Source organism: Mustela nivalis, assembly GCF_964662115.1.
Source record: "Mustela nivalis genome assembly, chromosome: 7".
Classification (NCBI taxonomy): Eukaryota; Metazoa; Chordata; class Mammalia; order Carnivora; family Mustelidae; genus Mustela; species Mustela nivalis.
The window spans coordinates 71,209,071-71,229,227 of NC_139026.1; the positions used below are offsets into that span (position 1 = coordinate 71,209,071).

Below are 20,157 nucleotides of genomic sequence, written 5' to 3' on the forward strand. Positions count from 1 at the left end.
GTAGTGATTCTCAAGTGTCTTTGCCCCAGGCGGAATTACACTGCCCTTACCTGGGGCCGGGGTGAGTAATCCGCTTGGGTTTGCTTTCAGGAGCTTTTGTTCCCTGAGCGCTTTCCGTAGAGTTTCAGAGGACGGGAATACAAATGGCGGCCTCCTGGTCTCCGGCCCGGAGGAGCCGAGAGCCCAGGGCCCCACTTCTCAGTGCGCCCTCAGAGAACAGCGCCCAGTTACTCCCGTCTGCCTGACCTCCGGCCGCGCTCCAAGCTCACCGAGCCTGCGACCGGTTCAAGGTCACCCCGAGCTGCGAGCTTACTGTCGGCTCTGTCTCTGTAGCCGGCTTTCCCGTTCCAATACCCGCAAGCTCTGCGACACTCAGACACCCCCGATCCTTCTGTGACCCTGCAGGACCTGAGGCCACGCTGACCCCGTGTGGGCTTTGCCCCGGGTAGCCTCTGGAGCGATGTCCCTCAGCGGAACAGACTTTTAAAAGTCCTGATTTTGTGTGCGGTTGTTCCGCCGCTTGCTGGGAGCTGGCCCCACCCCCCAGGGTCTATCTTCCCGTCGCTTTGGATTCACTTCTCCGCTGGTCCTACCTTTCAGAAAGTGGTTGTTTTTCTGTTTCCAGAATTGCTGTTCTTCTCTTCGATCTGCTGATGGATTTGCAGGTGTTTGCAATCTTTAGATAAGCTATCTAGCTGATCTCTGGCTAGCTGAAGTAGTCTCGGCCTGCTACTTCTCCGCCATCTTGACTCCTCCCCTTTATCCATAACTTTTAATATAGCTTCCAAACCTAGAATGTATCATTCCTTTTAATATGAATACATATTCAAGATAAGCTATCAACAAATTTAAACTATTTCTTGTCTTTAACAGAAGAATTGAAGGAACGCTGACAAAAGAAAGAGGGAGAGAACATAGACAATTACGCAAAACATTTTCTACCATAAACAATGTATTCAAAAATGACAGAGTGCCTATAATATATCACAGTGTTAAATATGAGAGACACAAAAACAAATAAGGCATCCTCTTTCTAGGGAGAAAGACAACTAGCAAAGCAACAAAAGTAGTAGGATAATGACTTCCAAATATCTTTAACCATAAACCACAGTAAGAAATATGGTCTAAATGATTATTCAATATACATATACACATGTACATATGAAACTGAAACAAAAGTTTCAAGAGGCATTTTTTTGAACTGTCTGTATTTCCTACTCTTTCTATTTCATTTTAAGTACCTGTCATGACCCTTTAACTTTATTTCATAACCAATAAATGGGACAGGATCTGCTCTTTGAAAAACATTGTTTTAGAAACATAAGGTGACATGAGAGCAATTGAAAAGGCAACTCAGAGGAGATGTATTTGAACTATGATATTGAAGGATGAATAGAAGTTATTCAGGTTGAAAAGAAAGTGGACAAAGCATTCTGAATAAAAGAAACAGCATATTTTAAAAGCATATGGAGATAAAAATAAACTCTGTGTGTCTAGAGAACAGTGAGAAATTGTATCCAACTAAAATATATGTTGAGATGTTAGTCTGGAAAGTTTGGTGGGTACTAAATTTTAAAGGTCTTTGCACATGATTATGTGAAAGAGTTAGACTATATCAGGTAGCTAGGAGGAGACACTGATGGTTTATAAGCAGGTATCTCATATAGGTAAATCTATTTTTGAAAAAGAACTTTGAAAACAATATGGGAAAATGAAATGGAGTAGGAAAGATTCTAAAATCTGTATCTTTAGGCCAACCCTCTATTCTGAATTCCTGAATCGTGAGGCCAATTGCCTATAATTTCTTAGATGACCCCATAAGTAACTCATTCCTGATATTTACAAAATTGATCTTATCATCGTCATTCCCTCAAACTCCATCATTCCATATTTGCTCTATAGCTCAGCAAATGCCATTCAAAAACCCTAGGACCTGAGAATCTCTCTACTCCTTTCCTTTTCTCAACTCCCACCTATAATTAATCACAAAATCTTGTTTATTTATCTTGAACAACCTTTTCATTTCCTTGCTTAAATGGTTTCACTTTTTCTCCCTTTATCCTCATGATGAAGCTCAAACCCGTGACATTTTTTGTGTAGCTTGTAGCCTGGCCCAACCTATCTCATTACACATTCATCTTGTATTCTATACCTCAACCATCTTGAAGTTCTTTTAATTCCTCCAGCATACCATAACTACCTCTTGGCCTTCACGTGTTCTCTCACCCATTTCTTCACACGGATAAATCTTAATCATTCTTAACATTTCCTCTTATACATCACTACCTCCAAAGAGTCCATCTTCTGGCCTTCACCAAATGAGCTTTTTGTTCCCGATATGTATTCTCTTAACATTCTATACTTCCCCTATCATATAAAGCACTTACTGCACTCTATTAAAAATGTTCTCTATTCCCGGACTATATGCTCTGAAGGGATAGAAATAGCTATTATACTGCTCACCTTTTTGTCTCCTGCACTAAACTCAGTGCATGACCCATAATAGTTATGGGGTTTTTTGGTTTTTTTTTTTTTAAGATTTTATTTATTTATTTGACAGACAGAGATCACAAGTAGGCAGAGAGGCAGGCAGAGAGAGAGGAAGCAGCAGGCTCCCTGCTGAGCAGAGAGCCTGATGCGGGGCTCAATCCCAGGACCTGAGATCATGACTTGAGCCAAAGGCAGAGGCTTTAACCACTGAGCCACCCAGGCATCCCCCATAATAGTTGTTTAATAATGTTTGCTGAAGGTCAGATGGAAAAGGAGATACTGAAAGTTTTTAAGCAAGCATCTCATAGAGTTAGATACATATTTTAGAGAAAATTTTAGAAGCAATGCTGAAAATTTTGTGGAGTATAAAGTATTCCAAAATTTAGGAAGGGAAGGGAAGGCAAAGGAAAGTAAAAACAAAGCAGGTTATAAAAAGAGATTGGGAACAAGTAGTTCTAATAAAGCTATAATTTGTGTTCCACTAGGAAAAGAAGAGAAAGATTTGGGCATAAGTAATATGTAAAGAAATAATGACAAAAATTGTCAAAAAACTGATGAAAGACACCAAGTCACAAAATCAAGAAAAGCAAATCCCAAGCAACACAAAGCCAAAGGGAACACCACCAATGTATACTATAGTAAAACTTTGTAAAACCAAATAACAGAAGTCAGAAGCTGATGGAATGATATCTTCAAGCTAGATGCTTAAAGAACCACAACCTAGAATTCTATGCCTATCAAAAATACACTTCAGAAAGTGAAGGTAAAATAAAGGCATTTCCAGGCAAACAGAACTAAGAGAATTCACCAACAGCAAACCCGCAGTAAGGAAATACTGATAGAAGTACTCCAAGAAGAAAAAAAGCAATCCTAGAAGGCATAGATAGAGAGTTAGGAAGAAAAGAAGAAAAATGGAAAGAGTCAAACAACATAAATGAATATTCACTATACAAACAATGCCAGTATGTTCTTGTAGAGACTAAAATTTATATAGAATTTAAGTACATGACAACTGTGTTAGTTTCCCAGGACTACTGTAACAAAGTACCACAAATTTGGTGGCTTAAAACAACAGAAATGTATTCTCTCACAATTCTAGAGACCAGAAGTCTGAAGTCAAGGTGTTGGTAAAGGCTATACTGTCTGAAAGCTCTAGAGGATTATCCTTCCTTCCCTCTTAGCTGACAAACCTTGGTGTTCGTTGGCTTCTAGATACATCAGTCCAAACCCACCTCCATTTTTTTAATGGCCTTTTCTCCTACATATCTGTGTCTGTATTTCCCCTTTCATATAAAGACACTAATCATTAAAAGGATACTAATCTAGTATGACCTCATTTTACTTCACTACATTTGCAAGGACCCTATTTCTAAATAAGGTCACATGCACAGGTTCCAGGGTTTAGGACTTCAACATGTCTTTCTGGGGGACACAATTTAACTCATAACAATAGCAATAACACATAAGTTGGGAGGGGAGTAATAGGAGTTAAAATGCTCAAATTACATGTTGTGCCAAATAACTCATAAAAGTTACAGTTTATATTAGTCTTTTGTAAATCAAGGATGCATGTTTTGTAATCTAAGGTAGGCACTAAAAGGATAGTTCAAGAATGTCATGTTTATGATTATGATGTGATATACATCATAGTTTCATTATCATTCATCATATACTCTAATTTCCAATGTGATATTTTCTTTGACACATGGCTTACTTGGGGGTAATATATCACAAAGTGGGTTTATTTCAAGAATGCAAGGTTGGTTTGAGCTTTGAAAATTAATCAAGTAAATTTATCATTTTAACTGAAGAAAAGAGAAAAATTATACAACCATCTCAAAAATATAGAAAAAGCATTTGATAAAATTCAGTACCCACCTATGAAGGAGAACCTTAGGAATTAGGACTAGGAAGAATTTTCTTAATCTGACAAGTGTCATGTACAAAACTTCTAAAGCAAATTTGAAGTTAAGGAAGTTTCCTCCTTGAGATCCAGATAAAGACAAGAATTTTCTTTATGACGACTTCTATTCATCATTACACTAGAAATCGGAGTGCAATAAGGCAAAAAAAAAAAAAAAAACACAAATATCCTATTACCTTATATCCAGGAATTACATATGCCTAACAAATATATACATATGTATAACAAAAAAAGACAAATACAATAATGATCATAACAACTGCATTTGTAATAGCCAAAAGCTATAAAGCAATCCAATTATTCATTGACAATATAATGGATAAATAATGATACATTGATACAATCCCATAAGCAATGAAAGTGGATGAACTTCCTGCCACATGAATTAACATCAATGCATCTCATAAACATAATATTGGGCAAAAAACATCTGACAAAAAAGGAATATATGTTGTATGATTCTATTTATATAAAATTCAAAAACATACAAAATTAAACCATTGTGTTAGAGATCACAGTAGTTATCTCTCAGAGGAAAAGGGAAGTAGTAAATGGAAGTTGCACAGAACTACATCTCGAATACTAATAGTACTCCACTTCTTAATCTGAATAGTGTTTATATGTATCACTCTTTTCTCATTATTTTCATCACATCGTGCAATTATGACTTATGAACTTTTCTGAATGTATATTATATTTAAATAAGTATATGTTATACTTAGATAAAATTCTTCTTTTTAAAAATGTGATGACAACAAAAAAGGAAAATTAGAAAGGACAGTAAACACAGTTATAACAATAAGCACTGACAGCTAATACCTTGACAAGGGAGGAGAAAAAAAATCTTAAAAAATAGATTAATGAACTCAAAATAAGTATTAATAATACAAAACTTATTTAGTATAGGAGGAAAAATAGTCTTACCTGAAATAAGTTTAAGCCTATCATTATATTGGTATGTATAGGGAATTAATTTTAATATAATTTATCATAGCTTAGTTATTTCTAGGAATATCTTTGGCAAAGATGGTTAATTACTGCCACTAGACCATGTTCCTTCAGATACAAGATGTACAGGTCCAGGGAAAGGTAGACTATGGCCACCAAGAAAAAAGCCTTTTAAAAATTTTTTTTTAATTTTTTATAAACATATAATGTATTATTAGCCCCAGAGGTACAGGTCTGTGAATCACCAGGTTTACACACTTCACAGCACTCATGTTAGCACATACCCTCCCCAATGTCCATAACCCCACCACCCTCTCCCTAACCTCCTCCCCCCAGCCACCCTCAGTTTGTTTTGTAACATTAAGAGTCCCTTATGGTTTGTCTCCCTCCTGAGCCCATCTTGTTTCATTTATTCTTTTCCTACCCTGTAACACCCCACGTTGCATCTCCACTTCCTCAAATCAGTGAGATCATATGATAGTTGTCTTTCTCCGATTGACTTATTTCGCTAAGCATAATACCCTCTAGTTCCATCCACATCATCGCAAATGGCAAGATTTCATGTCTTTTGATGGCTGCATAGTATTTCATTGTGTATATATACCACCTCTTCTTTATCCATTCATCTGTTGATGGACATCTAGGTTCTTTCCATAGTTTGGCTATTGTGAACATTACAGCTATAAACATTCAGGTGCATGTGCTCCTTCAGATCACTACATTTGTATCTTTAGGGCAAATACCCAGTAGTGCAATTGCTGGGTCATAGAGTAGTTCTATTTTCAACTTTTTGCGGAACCTCCTTGCTGTTTTCCAGAGTGGCTGCACCAGCTTGCATTCCCACCAACAGTGTAGGAGGGTTCCCCTTTCTCCACATCCTCGCCAGTATCTGTCATTTCTTGACTTGTTAATTTTAGCCATTCTGACTGGTATGAGGTGGTATCTCATTGTGGTTTTGACTTGTATTTCCCTGATGCTGAGTGATGTGGAGCACTTTTTCATGTGTCTGTTGGCCATCTGGATGTCTTTGCGGAAATGTCTATTCATGTCCTCTGCCCATTTCCTGATTGGATTATTTGCTCTTTGGGTGTTGAGTTTGCTAAGCTCTTTGTAGATTTTGGACACTAGCCCTTTATCTGATATGTCGTTTGCAAATATCTTCTCCCATTCTGTCAGTTGTCTTTTGGTTTTGTTCACTGTTTTCTTTGCTGTGCAAAAGCTTTTGATCTTGATGAAGTCCCAATAGTTCATTTTTGCTCTTGCTTCCCTTGCCTTTGGAGACGTTCCTAGGAAGAAGCTGCGGCTGAGGTCAAAGAGGTTGCTGCTGTGTTCTCCTCAAGGATTTTAATGGATTCCTTCGTTCTTTGTCCATTTTGAGTCTATTTTTGTGTGTGGTATAAGGAAATGGTCCACTTTCATTTTTCTGCATGTGGCTCTCCAATTTTCCCACCACCATTTGTTGAAGAGGCTGTCTTTTTTCCATTGGACATTCTTTCCTGCTTTGTTGAAGATTATTTAACCATAGAGTTGAGGGTCTATTTCTGGGATTTCTATTCTGTTCCATTGATCGATGTGTCTGTTTTTGTGCCAGTTGCATGCTGTCTTGATGATGACAGCTTTGCCTTTTTAAGCCAGCCTCTACCTCAACTAGAAAATACCCATGTATAGATATTCTGTAGAGCAGAATGTGAACAGAAATTATGTATACAACATCTGGATTGTGCCCTTGGAGTTGTACTTCCCTTTGTCTCCTCTGTGCCACAATAACTGGTTGCAGCTGCTATCTTTCAAACCAAAGGTAAAACTGTGTGTTGGGTGTCAGGATGGAAAAGCCACATTAAATGCCCTTTATCAGCACATCTACAAACTAAATGAAGGAGAAATAATTTTGTTTAAGCCATTGTTAAGTTGTTTCTAAACCAGATGGCCCACACCATATCACTACCATTTAGTTTCATTTAAACTATTGGTTGAAACACACAAAAGTCACAACTAGAAAAGACAATTAAGTACATTAAATATAGAATGAATATTAGATATTATAAATCATTTTTCTTTCCTTGGGTTGCTAATTGTGTTATTTGTGTTGTGGTTATATTGGTCATTCTTAGATTCATACAGAAATCTTACTTTTCAATGGTTTGGCGATATAAGCATAAATAAATAATGCAAATGTGGCAAAATATTAACTTGAATCTAGGTGATAGAAATATGGATTTGGTTGTATTTTGCTTTCATGTTTTCTTTATATTTCAAATTTTTGACAATAAAAATTTAAAGAAAATCAATAAGAAAGACATCTGATAGAATGTGGTGTGCCCTTGGAGCTATTAGCGCACAGAGGCAAGACCTGAGTGCTGCACAAAGGAGGTGTTCTTAGGAAGGCTAACCTTTGACAAAGCAGACGTGTTTGCATCGTGTTGCCACTGTTCCTTCTAGATCTAGAGAGAATTCGCTTTCTTCCTGCTAAGGTTAGTTTACAGATTGTGGACAACTTTCTCAGTCTTCTGTAATTCAAGTTAAATGGCAGGAAATAAAGTGAAGGTAGTATCCAACCGACATTTTTTAAGCTGACAGTGTGTGTGTGCTGTTTAATGTATTTTATTTGCATGCTGTCCGATACACTTCACCTATCATCTGTGGTCCATATTGCACCCTTTAGTGGGATTCATTTTAATTGTACACTCCACAGCTGCTACTGTCTTCCATACAAATATTATAATAATGATGATGATAATAATAATAATAATAATAATGTTCCCTTGTTTCTGAAGGCTACAGAGACACACAATAAAAGTTTATCTATTATAAACAAATGGAAACAGATCTTAGATAATACGCAAGAATTAAACTTTTAAAACCTTACTACTGTAAGCTCTATACATCTTAAGATCACATTTATGGAATTTAACTTTAGTTGGACTGTGGCCAAGTACTCATTACAGTCCAATAGGTCTGGCTTATCTGGCTGGGATCAAGGTATTTTTTTCCATAGAATATGTTTCCAAGCCATAACAGTGACAAAAGGAAAAAAATATAAGTTTGAGGGGTACCTGGGTGGCTCATTGGGTTAAAACCTCAACCTTTGGCTCAGGTCGTGATCCCAGGGTCCTGCGATCAACCCCCACATCAGGCTCTCTGCTTGGCAGAGAGCCGTTCCCCCCCCCCTCTCTCTCTGCCTGCCTCTCTGCCTACTTGTGATCTCTGTCTGTCAAATAAATAAATAAATAAATAAATCTTTAAAAAAATATATATATATAAGTTTGAAATAGATTGTCATTAAGTATCCTCCATGTAAGTACTTTGTTCTCTTTATTGATGTTTATACCTGTGTTGCAGTATTTAGATTTATCAGATTATAAACTTGGAAAGTTGAATGTCACATCTCTCTGATTTTTACCTTACTTATATGTACATATGTATGTATGTGTGTGTGTGTGTGTATGACAGATGACAGTACTAATCAATAATATAATTGGAAATTTTATGAACCACACATGAAAAAATGTTCATCTTCACTAACCATCAGGGAGATTCAAATTAAAACCACATCAAGGTATCACCTTACACCAGTTAGAATGGCCAAAATTAGCAAGACAAGAAAAAACATGTGTTGGAGAGGATGTGGAGAAAGGGGAACCCTCTTACACTGTTTGTGGGAATGCAAGTTGGTGCAGCCACTTTGGAGAACAGTGTGGAGATTCCTCAAGAAATTAAAAATAGAGCTTCCCTATGACCCTGCAATTGCACTCCTGGGTATTTACCCCAAGGATATAGATGTCGTGAAAAGAAGGGCCATCTGTACCCCAATGTTTATAGCAGGAATGGACACAGTCGCCAAACTGTGGAAAGAACCAAGATGCCCTTCAATGGACGAATGGATAAGGAAGATGTGGTCCATATACATTATGGAGTATTATGCCTCCATCAGAAAGGATGAATACCCAACTTTTGTAGCAACATGGATGGGACTGAAAGAGATTATGCTGAGTGAAATAAGTCAAGCAGAGAGAGTCAATTATCATATGGTTTCACTTATTTGTGGAGCATAACAAATAGCATGGAGGACAAGGGGAGATGGAGAGGAGAAGGGAGTTGAGGGTAATTGGAAGGGGAGGTGAACCATTAGAGACTATGGACTCTGAAAAACAATCTGAGGGTTTTGAAAGGGCGGGGGGTGGGAGGTTGGGGGAATCAGGTGGTGAGTATTAGAGAGGGCACGTATTGCATGGAGCACTGGGTGTGGTGCAAAAACAATGAATACTGTTACACTGAAAAGAAATAAAAAATTTAAACAAAAAGAAATTGTATGAACCAATATATAGGGGAGAATCTGACTATCTTTTAGAATCTTTTAGAATAGAAAAGGGCAATTATTTGAACCTCTTGTAATCAGACTGAGTAGAAAATAGTTGAAGGAACACTGAAAACTGTCAAGAGTTTCTGTCCATTTTTCTTATCAAAATAATAGCACCAAAATATCAGGAACTTTTTTATAAAGGAAAATTATACTATGTATTCCAGGGTAATGATTTTTCTCTACTGTTGCTTGCTTTCAGAAAATTTAAATTGTAACATCACCATATTCCTACAAGACTTTTTTCTATAAAATAGATAATTAAAACCATTTATATATCTGTTCTTATAGGTGAAATGAAAGTTTTTTAATGATCATACAAAGAATTCCAAGATGTGAGCCCTAATAACAGAATAATTGAATAATTTCATGACTAGATCTCTTGTTTCAAAACAATCCAACATTACAAAGCAGAAGTATTTTAATTTGCATTTACTTAAGAACAATTATAATGTCATTTGTGGAAATATATGTCATTAGTAAACCATTTCTTCACACAAGTAAGCAATATTATTTCAGGAAGTCAGAGTATTCTAAGATTAAAGTTACCAGGGCTGAATGCGTCAGGTTTAAATCACCATTGATGGGGCACCTGGGCGGCTCAGTGGGTTAAGCCACTGCTCAGGTCATGATCTCAGGGTCCTGGTATCGAGTCCCGCTTTGGGCTCTCTGCTCAGCAGGGAGCCTGCTTCCCTCTCTCTCTCTCTCTCTCTCTCTCTGCTTGCCTCTCTGTCTACTTGTAATCTCTCTCTGTCAAATAAATCTTTAAAAAAAAAAAAGAAAAGAAAAGAAAAGAAATTGGCATCACCCAACAAAATGGAAACAAACACCACTGCTATTGACAATTCTGTCATTAAATTTCAAGAAATTATGGGTGGGAACTTTCTTATTATCATATAAGTGTTTTTAGCTCTAAAATACAGTATTTGGGGGGCACCTGACTGGCTCAGTCTGTTAAGCACCTGACTCTTGGTTTTGGCAAGGGTCATGACCTTGGGTGGAGACCCCCATGGGGCTCTATACTCAGCAGGGAATCTGCTTGAGATTCTCTCATTCTCTCTCTCTCTCCCTCTACCCTCTCTCTCTCTCTTATTTAAAAAATATATAAATAAAACACAGTACTTTGCTTCCTGAAGAACAAGCTTCCAGGGTGCAAGGCAAAGGTGTCCGTCCTCAGGCTACTGAGTTTGGAAGGGCATTCAGAAAACAGTTACAAGGTTTGCTTCATGACAACACATTGTACCAGAAGATGAGAAGTGATGAGCTGGATTCTTATTATATCTGAGCCACTGTCTCTAGTATGGAAAATATCTTAGAAGCCTATTTATACTCCAGGTCCATAACTTACTATTCAGAAAGTTTACACTGTGATGAGCCAAATATCACGCTGACTCATTGGATTCAGAAACCTATTAGTGACAAAGAGAATCAGTGTGTTTAAACCAGAAACACCCTGCAATTTCGTTCATCTTTCTTTCAGATCACATCTTCACATCCAGCCTCTGGATATTATTTCTTTGTAATCAAATACTGGGACTGTAACTTGATCATTCTTCTGCGCTTTCAGAGAAACAGAAAGGGTTAGGTATGACTGAGTTGCTTTTCCTGTAGTTGTTTTTTCCAGAGGAGCTTGTTATTGTCTATTGTGCCTTCTTACCTTTTATTTTAAAAGAGAGAAAACCCCATCTCATTTCTGGGCTAGAAGTCACTTGTATTTCACATTATTTGACTGAGCACTATTTCAATCTGATACTCTAGTTTTCTGTGTAGAAGTTATATTTAAATAAAGTGACTTTCAATCCCTGCCTAAGCATACAGGAGTGAGGGAGGCCACCATATCTGTCACCTCATTCATCACCAGGGTGAAGGTGACTAAACTGGCAGGCTAAGCATCTGCTTCTAGAAGTCCACACACCATCTCACGCATCCCTCGTGATGCCTCCCTTCACTAACTGCTTCATCTTTATGGCAGCTGTAAGTGTAGAAAATAGGGAAGTTAAGGGATTTTAAAAACTGGTAAAATTACCCTGCAGCCTCGGTTTTTAAATATGTATATTTCAGATAGTTATTTCTTTTCTCAAAGTTTTGGTTAATTATGTCTTGAAATATAAGGTTTCTTTTAGAAATTGTGCACTGAAAAGTTGAACTTAATAGACAAATATTACTTATCAAGTGGTTTTTAAACCCTTTGTGTAAAGCTACCATTAAATAAATGTCCTTAAACCTTAGACATCTCCTTCAAATGAAAGAAAGTTATTTTGTTCATAACCTATCTCAGGATTTGTTTTATTGTGAAAAACTCAATGCTTGGAATATTGGATTCTCAATCTCTCTTCTTTGGGGGGACTTCACAGGGACCAAGAAAAATATGACATCTGAGTTACAAAAGCAAGTAGACAATCAACTCAACTCAACTTTTTTAAAGGTAAGCAACAGTATTGCAAATTTGCCTTCTCTGCTGAAAAATAAGTAGACTAAAATAATTTCCACATACATCTTTCAGAGTCATCAGTACATAGATTGTTCTCATATGTTCTTTAGTCATTAATTTTCTGTTAAATATTTATGTTGCTTTTGGATCCATCATTTGCTTCCCTTGTTGTATGATAAACTGTCCAAGAATGGGAAAGAAAGGAATTCCACTTCTTTACTTTTTGCCCTATATCTTCATGCTATCCTTTTGGTGGATAAGTAAGAGCAATTAGACTCCAGAGTCTAATTGATTCAAATGCCCAAAAATAATTCTGCAACTATACCAATACATTTTAGTTTTTATGAACAACACATTATTAACAGTTTAACAATTTATTCCAGTTAAAGAGACTGCAGATGCTCTGTCATTGTGTATCTCTTACATAGCAATGAAAAGGAGAATTAGGAAATCTGACCTCTGCTACTCAGTTGATAAATGACCCACACCATTTAACCAGTCACTTCCTACATTACTTCATCTGCTTCATGGTATTAACATCTAAGTGACTGAGGAAGATCTCAATGGCTTTCCGATTCATTAGTGGTTCTGTTCACACTATTCCCTGAAGAGCTGATGACACAGTGATTTTTTTGGTCAAGGATTCCTTTTGTTTACTATCCTTCTCTAGTTTACATCCTTTGTTGCCCTAGTCTGTAACTGATCTATTTACATGTTTTCTTACTCTTTCTCCTGAGTAGGCTTTAGGTTTATTCCTTGGTTTAAGAATAAAGCTATAGCCACCTGATCCCTAACTTGTTAATGTGCTAGACTCCACTGGCACAAATGACTTAATTTTACCACTCCAGACACACTGTTGGCCTTTCATGGTGCCCCTTACCTCTGTGTACCAACCTTGAAGTTTTCTTAGATTTCCCGTTTGTCCCAATTTCTTTTGGTTTGTCCCTCCCTAGATTTTCCCTAATCCTCATCTTCTACTTTTCTGAATGTCACCTACTGTTAAAGTCCACTCTCTATATTTGTCATATCATTACCCTTGAGCTTCCAACTTTGTAAAAATGTGATGGCCACAGACTCCCTGTTCTTCTGAGAAGCTTTCTTAAACATTTCCTATAGGACATTGGGAATGTAAAGAGATTTTATTCAACCACATCATTTTACAGCAAAAGAAACTGATGTCTGTAGAGACAAGTTAACCAAAATTTACCTCATAATCAACCACAGAGCCAAAATGAAATCTAAGGTGTTTCAACTGTAAAGAACTGGAGAATCCAGCTGTAGTCCCATCGATGTAATTGCTGCTCTCAGAGGTCTACCTTCACTGGGACGCATTTCCTCCCGGTAGGATAACCATGAGCAAGTAGAGTGTAGTCGAACTGCAAAGAAAGGCATCTGCAAACGACCCCAGACACTGGCAGCCAGCACTTCTGCAATTCAATTACCTTTCATTTCTGTAACCGGGAAAGGGGACATGTTATTATATATAAAAACAGGGAATTTTTTGTTGTTGGGTTTGGTTGGAAAAAAAATGCTTTGAATCCTCTCATTGGATATTGAATAACATAATTTTGGCAAAGCTTTTTAGCTTTAGCTTTTGTTTGTCTTCTTTGATTATAATTTTGCTTAACTTCCATGGTCACAAATTTGTTCATTGATTCCTCTCTGTGGGAGATTCTTTGGTAGGTTTGATTTTTTTTTTTTAACCCACCCTGTTTCCCTGTTTTGAAAAGTTCCAGATGCCTTAAGATGCCTTACTTCTGTCTTCTCAGAGCCTCCACCCCCATCTCGTGGTATATTTAGGGTTGACCATCAATGTGGCCTCAGAATATTTCTGAAGACTTTATTGGGAACAAAATTTTATCTGTCAGGGGCACCTGGGTGGCTCAGTGGGTTAAAGCCTCTGCCTTCGGCTCAAGTCATGGTCCCAGGGTCCTGGGATCGAGCCCTACATCGAGCCCTACATCGGGCTCTCTGCTCAGCGGGGAGCCTGCTTCCTCGTCTCTCATCTCTCTATGCCTGTCTCTCTGCCTACTTGTGATCTCTGTCTGTCAAATAAATAAATAAAATCTTTTAAAAATTTAAAAAATTAAAAATAAATTTTTTAAATTTTTAAAAGATTTTATAGCAAATCCCATGGCAGTTATAATGTTGAGCTGCTATAGCAAAAAAACTGGGCATTCTTGATACTTGAATATGGAATATGTGCACAGGGAAAGGAAATAAACATTGCACTTTATAAGCACTGTATTGTTAAGTGGAAAATGCAATGTCTTAAATAAAACTGTATTTAAAATTGGCACCATAAAAAAATAAATAAATAAAAAAATAAATTTTATCTGTCAGTGAATAACTTTTATATGGTAGTCAGCTCTGAGTCTAGCATGTCTACTCATGGAAAATTATTCAGAAACTAAGTCATCTTTTAGTTCTCTTTTATATTCATGACCTTTCCTTGGTGATTTATAATGCTATACACTCATATAGCATTTCATGGTTTTCACATTATCTTGTTTAAGCCTATGAAGTAGGTAAGGCTGATATTATCTCCCTTGTATAATTGAAAACACTTTAGTTCAGAGAGAGTCAGTGATTTGCCTAAAGTCACTTAGATAGTAAGTGACAGAGCTAAGACTAGAATCCTAGCAAGCCAGCATTAAGATTGTCTTTGTCTTGGCGTGCCTGGGTGGCTCAGTTGTTAAAGTGTCTGACTCATGATTTCAGCTCAGGTCATGATCTCAGGGTTGGAAGGTTGAGCCCCATGTCAGACTCCGTGCCCCTAGCACAGAGACTGCTTAGGATTCTGTCTCTCTCTCTCTTCTTCTGTCCCTAACCCCCCCCCCTCCCTATGTTATCTTTATCTTATTACCTACCTACTTGTCTCAAAGGAAAAATAACACATATTAAGAAGTAGGAATAGAAAAGAGACATTTTTATTCACAAAAAAAGGAATTGGCTATCAGAATCTCGACTGCTCCATATAACAAAAAAGATGCAGGTCTTATTTCCAAAACTGCTAATTTAACAGAGTGCTAATTATTGGTACAAACAGCAAAGTAAAGTCATTCTCAGGGCTCTTTGACTGCTAATCACATCTCTGTGCTACAACTGATTAAAACCACGCAGTTTTACTTGGAGTCACAGTTCTCAAATGTTCTTGCTCAGTACTTTGCAAGGATTGTGTGGGAGTTTTACTGTATGACTAACGGGCAGTGTAGGTGGGTGATGCCACAGAAGCCACCAAAAGAAAAAAAAAAATTTTTTCTGTGAGTTAGAGTTAAAGAACTCTGGAAAGGCCAGGCAATTTTCCTGTGTCTGCCACATGCCCTAGGAACTCTCAGACTTACTAAGAGACATGGAAGAATCTAGGATAGAGAATAGAGAGGGAAGAAAGAGGAGGGGCAGAAGTAGAATTTGTTACCTATCACCAGCACTGTCCTCAAGAGTATCTGATTGCTTAGGACCTGGGAAGAAAGCACCAAAACTCCAAACCTAAGATACTAAATTCATAATTGGTCAAAGTGCTTATACCTAAGAGGCATTCTTACCAGAGTACTGGTGATAAAGTCCTTTCATATATAAGCTGTGTTCACACATCACTTAGGGTTCTGAATGGCCCAAACTGGACAACCCAAACATGAGATGTCCTTCTAGTCCTCCAAGGATCCTTTTTTGCGACACTGACAAGAACCTTCCATAACAATTTCTCCTCTTGGGGCCACTTTTTGTGAGCAATGAGTCAGTATTCAACAGCCCAGAAAGAGGGACTAATATTTAATACTCTTTGATATGAAACACTCCTAAAGAAGCTTGAAAGTCTAATGGTTAAATTTTCTGGTGTCAAATTTTTTTATCTATATTTTGCTATATATTCCTGCCATTTATTTATTAATATATTTCTCCTCTCAGCCCTCAAAGTGCTATGTTTCCAAAATTCATCAGTTGAAATTTTATGAATATTGTTTCCCCCAACATCCTTCCTTCAAAGTCTTTCAGCCACAGTGTTCACTCTCTCCCCAGCCTAACCTCACAATGTCACAATTAGGTTGTAAGGGAGGAGGAAAAAAAAAAACCTGCAATCTAGACTCTCTGCCATGTGAGATTAGAGGTGTTCCAGAGTTTAAAGAAAACTAGATGCCTGTGCAAAGGTCTCCAGTTCCATTTCTGTAAAGGAAGCGTAGAACATAAACATCTCAGACTGTTAAGGTCTCCTGCTAAAATCCCTGAGAAAGACTCAAGCAGTTGCACACAAAGAGAAAGGAAACATTCTTCTTTTTATTATGTTTTTATGTGTATTACCTGGTACATTTTAAATCCAGGGAAGATCTTAGACATTTAATGGAAAAGATAGTTAGGTACTGTTCAAGCACTATCATGAACATTTCAAACTGGGCCATTAGACTGGTTGCTTCAGAACAATTTTGATCTTCATAGAAGTGAACGATATCCATGACCAGCTAATGAAATAGCTATTTTGCTTAACAATCAAAGAGCCCTCTACATCCTAAATCATCATTAAAACTGTAACCTAAACAAGCACACGTGTTGCAGAGTTGATTTAGAAAAGAGAAAAAAATGAATAGTCCTTTCATTCGGCAAAGGCTGAGGTATCACAGAATAATTTCCTCCCTGTTATTGTCCTTCACCCATGTTCATGATCTGCTATTTTCCCACTATACTCTTAATTTAAGATTAAGATAAATGAAAAATTCTAAATATCTCAACTTTATATTCTACAATGATTTCAGCATATTAACAGTCTGTGTTATATTTCACCATGCATTGCCCTTTTATTTTTTTGTTCAGGACAATAACATCCAAATCTAGAGAATACAAGGATGCCCAACATGTCACAGCCAGCCTTCTGCAAAGCACAGGAAGCCAGCTGCAAGCAAGAAAATGCTTTCTTTTTGAAAAGATAATTCCTCCAGACTTTGCAGTAACCATTTCTTAAAGAAGAAAATAAGAGTTTGTGGTCAAGTTAAACCATTTTTTTTCTAGGCTGTTAAGAAGAGAAACACAGGTCAAAAGGAAAACCACCCCAGTCTTCACTTTATACACATGATGTTCCCCCAACACTAATTTCTGTTCTAACCTGCCCAGCTGTTAAGTCTACTATTCCACCATTTCAGCAGAAGAATTTTCCAAGAGCATGTTTCAGGAATTCTGAACCTGTGGTCTGTCTGATTCTTTACACTTGCAAGCTGCTCTATCTCATTAAAACATGGATTAATTGAGCTTTCTAATAACTGGAAGTAGTAGTTGAAGTTTCCATGTTGTAACTAGTTGGGAGTTCTTAAAATTGCCTACACTTACCTCAAATTCATCAAAAATAGTGTCTTTTAGCTGCAGTATTATGTACAAAATCCCATGGATGCAAAATGCCAAGAATGTTTCAACTAAATTATCTGGTAGAGCACTTGTTTTTCAACCATTCTTATTCATTATTCTTTAACAATCTTATTCTATACCCATCACAAGAATAGAATTTGAAAAATAATGAAATTTGCTCATTTGTAATGTTGACTCTGCGTAGTCAGAAGGCATGATTGCTTCAGTCTCTGAGAAATGCATCCAATCTATATCATGTAAACCTACTTAATTTAACTTACATTGATTTATGTGTATTTATATAGCATATGAAGAAAGATGGGACACATACAGTCCTGTAATATGAAGAGCGAGAAAAGTAAGGAATTTTCCCAGTATCTGTTTAAAAAAAAATAGAGAAAAGCAAAATAACCCCAAAACCTATCCAGTGGTGACACTGAATTTTGTTTTATTACATCCAAACACCAAAATCTAAAAATGCTTCATTTTTTAAAAGTCATATACCAAGGGACTCAAACATATACTGGGATACCAATGTTCATAGCAGCATTATTCCCAATAGTCAAAAGGTGGAAACAATGCAAGTGTCCATCAACAGATGAATGAATTATTTAAATGTGGCATATACAATATAACAATATTATTCATTCATTAAAAGATGAAATTCTAATATATGCTACAACATGGGTAAACCTTAAAAATGTTAATGCTAAGTTAAATAAGCCAGACACAAAGGACAAATATTCTATGATTCCATTCATCTGAGGTACACAGAATACACAAATTTATATAAGTGGCAAATATAATATAATTTACAAGGGACTGGAGGAAGGAGGGAATGGGGAGTTATTATTTAATGGGTATAGAATCTATATTTGGGATGATGAAAAAGTTCTAGAAATAGTGATGATGATTGCACAATACTGTGAATGTACTCAATGCTATTGAATTGTCCACTTAAAAATAGTTAAAATGATTTTAAAATGCCTTTAATGAAGTATTTTATTATTATTTCCAAGGAAAAAAGTAAACATCATATGCCTGTGTAAAGCATCTGAAAAGACATAATACAAAAGGGGTTCACATTAACCCCTGCGTAGTGAGGCAACATAAATATTTTCTTGTTACCAGGCCACACTAATCACAATAGTTTCTCATTCTTTGGACATTAGGAATAGACTTGAACATTTTTGGAAAATTGTCAATAATACCTTATACTACTTTGAACCATTAAATATGATCTTTGAATCAATCATATGTTGGCTAAATGTGTAGGCTATGCTGTCTTTTTCATGGTTACCATGGAAACTCTGTAGTCATGGCATTATGAGGAGACTACAAGGGTACCAGAGAGTATACAATAAAAGTTAACTTAATTCATGGTTTGCAGTTTCTTCCAGCTGTCTCCCGTTGAGATTATCATGTTTACATTGGGAGTATAAACATACAACCAAAAGGTCTCTGATAACTATAGCCAATAAGCTATCTCACCCATATTAGACTTCCAACCTCTTTTCCTCAAAGACTTGGATAGAAACACATGAAGGAAGTGGCATGTAAGCTTCAGGTGTTTTCAATTATTTCCCTCATATGAACAAAGATTTTCTAATGCAAAACATGTTTCAGCTCAAATAGTTTTCCTTAAAGATTGTGTAGTTTCAGAAGAATTTCATCTATATACTCCTAATCCATTGACACTTCATCAATGTAATATCTCCTCTGAGCTCTTCTTTAAGATCATTTCCTCTATGGGTGGTCAAAAATACAGTACTATAAAAGTATAACCTTTTGCCCCTGCAAGAAAGAGAAATAAATGCTCAGTGCTGGGATTTGTAGTAGATTCTTTGTCAGTTAAGTCACCACAGAGTGTTCTAGCACAATGCCCCAACTATTTTCCTATTTAAGAACTGTCAGTTTCTCTCTAGAATGGTATCGATGGGGGAAGATAAACCCACCTTTGCTGGTATAAATCATTAACTGCCAAAATGCTCAGGCAAGCCTATTCAGGGATTGCAAGGAAAGAATGTGAGTTTGGAGCATTTTGTTTTCCTAAGTTTCTATGAGTGAAAGTGACAACATTGATCATGTAGGCTTCAGCAGCCTTACATAGCAGTGAGCTTTATCTAGGTCCAGCAATTTGCCACTTCATTATTGCCTTCTGCAAGTTAGCAGCACCACCCTGTTTGTAATTACTTTATAGGAATTATGAGGATTACTTCATAAAGCATTTGAATAATGAACATTGCTAAACAATATTCACCATTTAGGGAAACAGATTCATCTACCGATGGATAAACTAGAAGAATTACAATGAAAAAGAAATCCAAAACCCTACCTACTGCTAAATATCCTCCAAGATAGGCAAACTTCATTTTAAGCCCTACCCCAGCACATTCTCCCCATCCCCTCCTCTTTCTGTCTCTCTCTCTCTCCCCCTTTCTGCCTCTCTCTCGCTCTCTCTCTCTCTCTCTTTCACACACACACACACACACACACACACACATACATTTTATGATTTTGGCAGGAAATAATGAAAGAAATTGTGAAAAGATAAACACTGTTCTGATGATGAAGTGTTTTTGGTTAATTGCCAATGAGCTTTGAAGAGTAATCCAGATTTTCAGATCAGTATCAAGGCTAGAGTTCTTTTGGGAGGTAAACTCCTGCCACTCTTGGCAG

At 36.9% G+C, this 20,157-nt stretch overlaps 1 protein-coding gene across 12 annotated transcripts in view; it reads left to right on the forward strand.

Annotated features, from left to right (window-relative positions):
- LMNTD1 (lamin tail domain containing 1) overlaps positions 1–18,864 on the forward strand; it is a 521,212-nt gene extending 502,348 nt beyond the window's left edge. For 4 of the 12 annotated variants that reach the window (XM_082738534.1, XM_082738533.1, XM_082738536.1 and 1 more), the window contains 2 exons: positions 2,976–3,253; positions 12,074–12,093. In XM_082738534.1, the coding sequence (XP_082594660.1) occupies positions 2,976–3,002 (27 nt within the window). In that variant the 3' untranslated portion in view covers positions 3,003–3,253; positions 12,074–12,093. Of the gene's footprint in view, positions 1–2,975; positions 3,254–12,073; positions 12,145–16,953 lie in introns of those variants that run through there. The other 8 variants (XM_082738532.1, XM_082738531.1, XM_082738538.1 and 5 more) reach the window with 4 other exon arrangements.
- Positions 18,865–20,157: the final 1,293 nt, after the last annotated feature.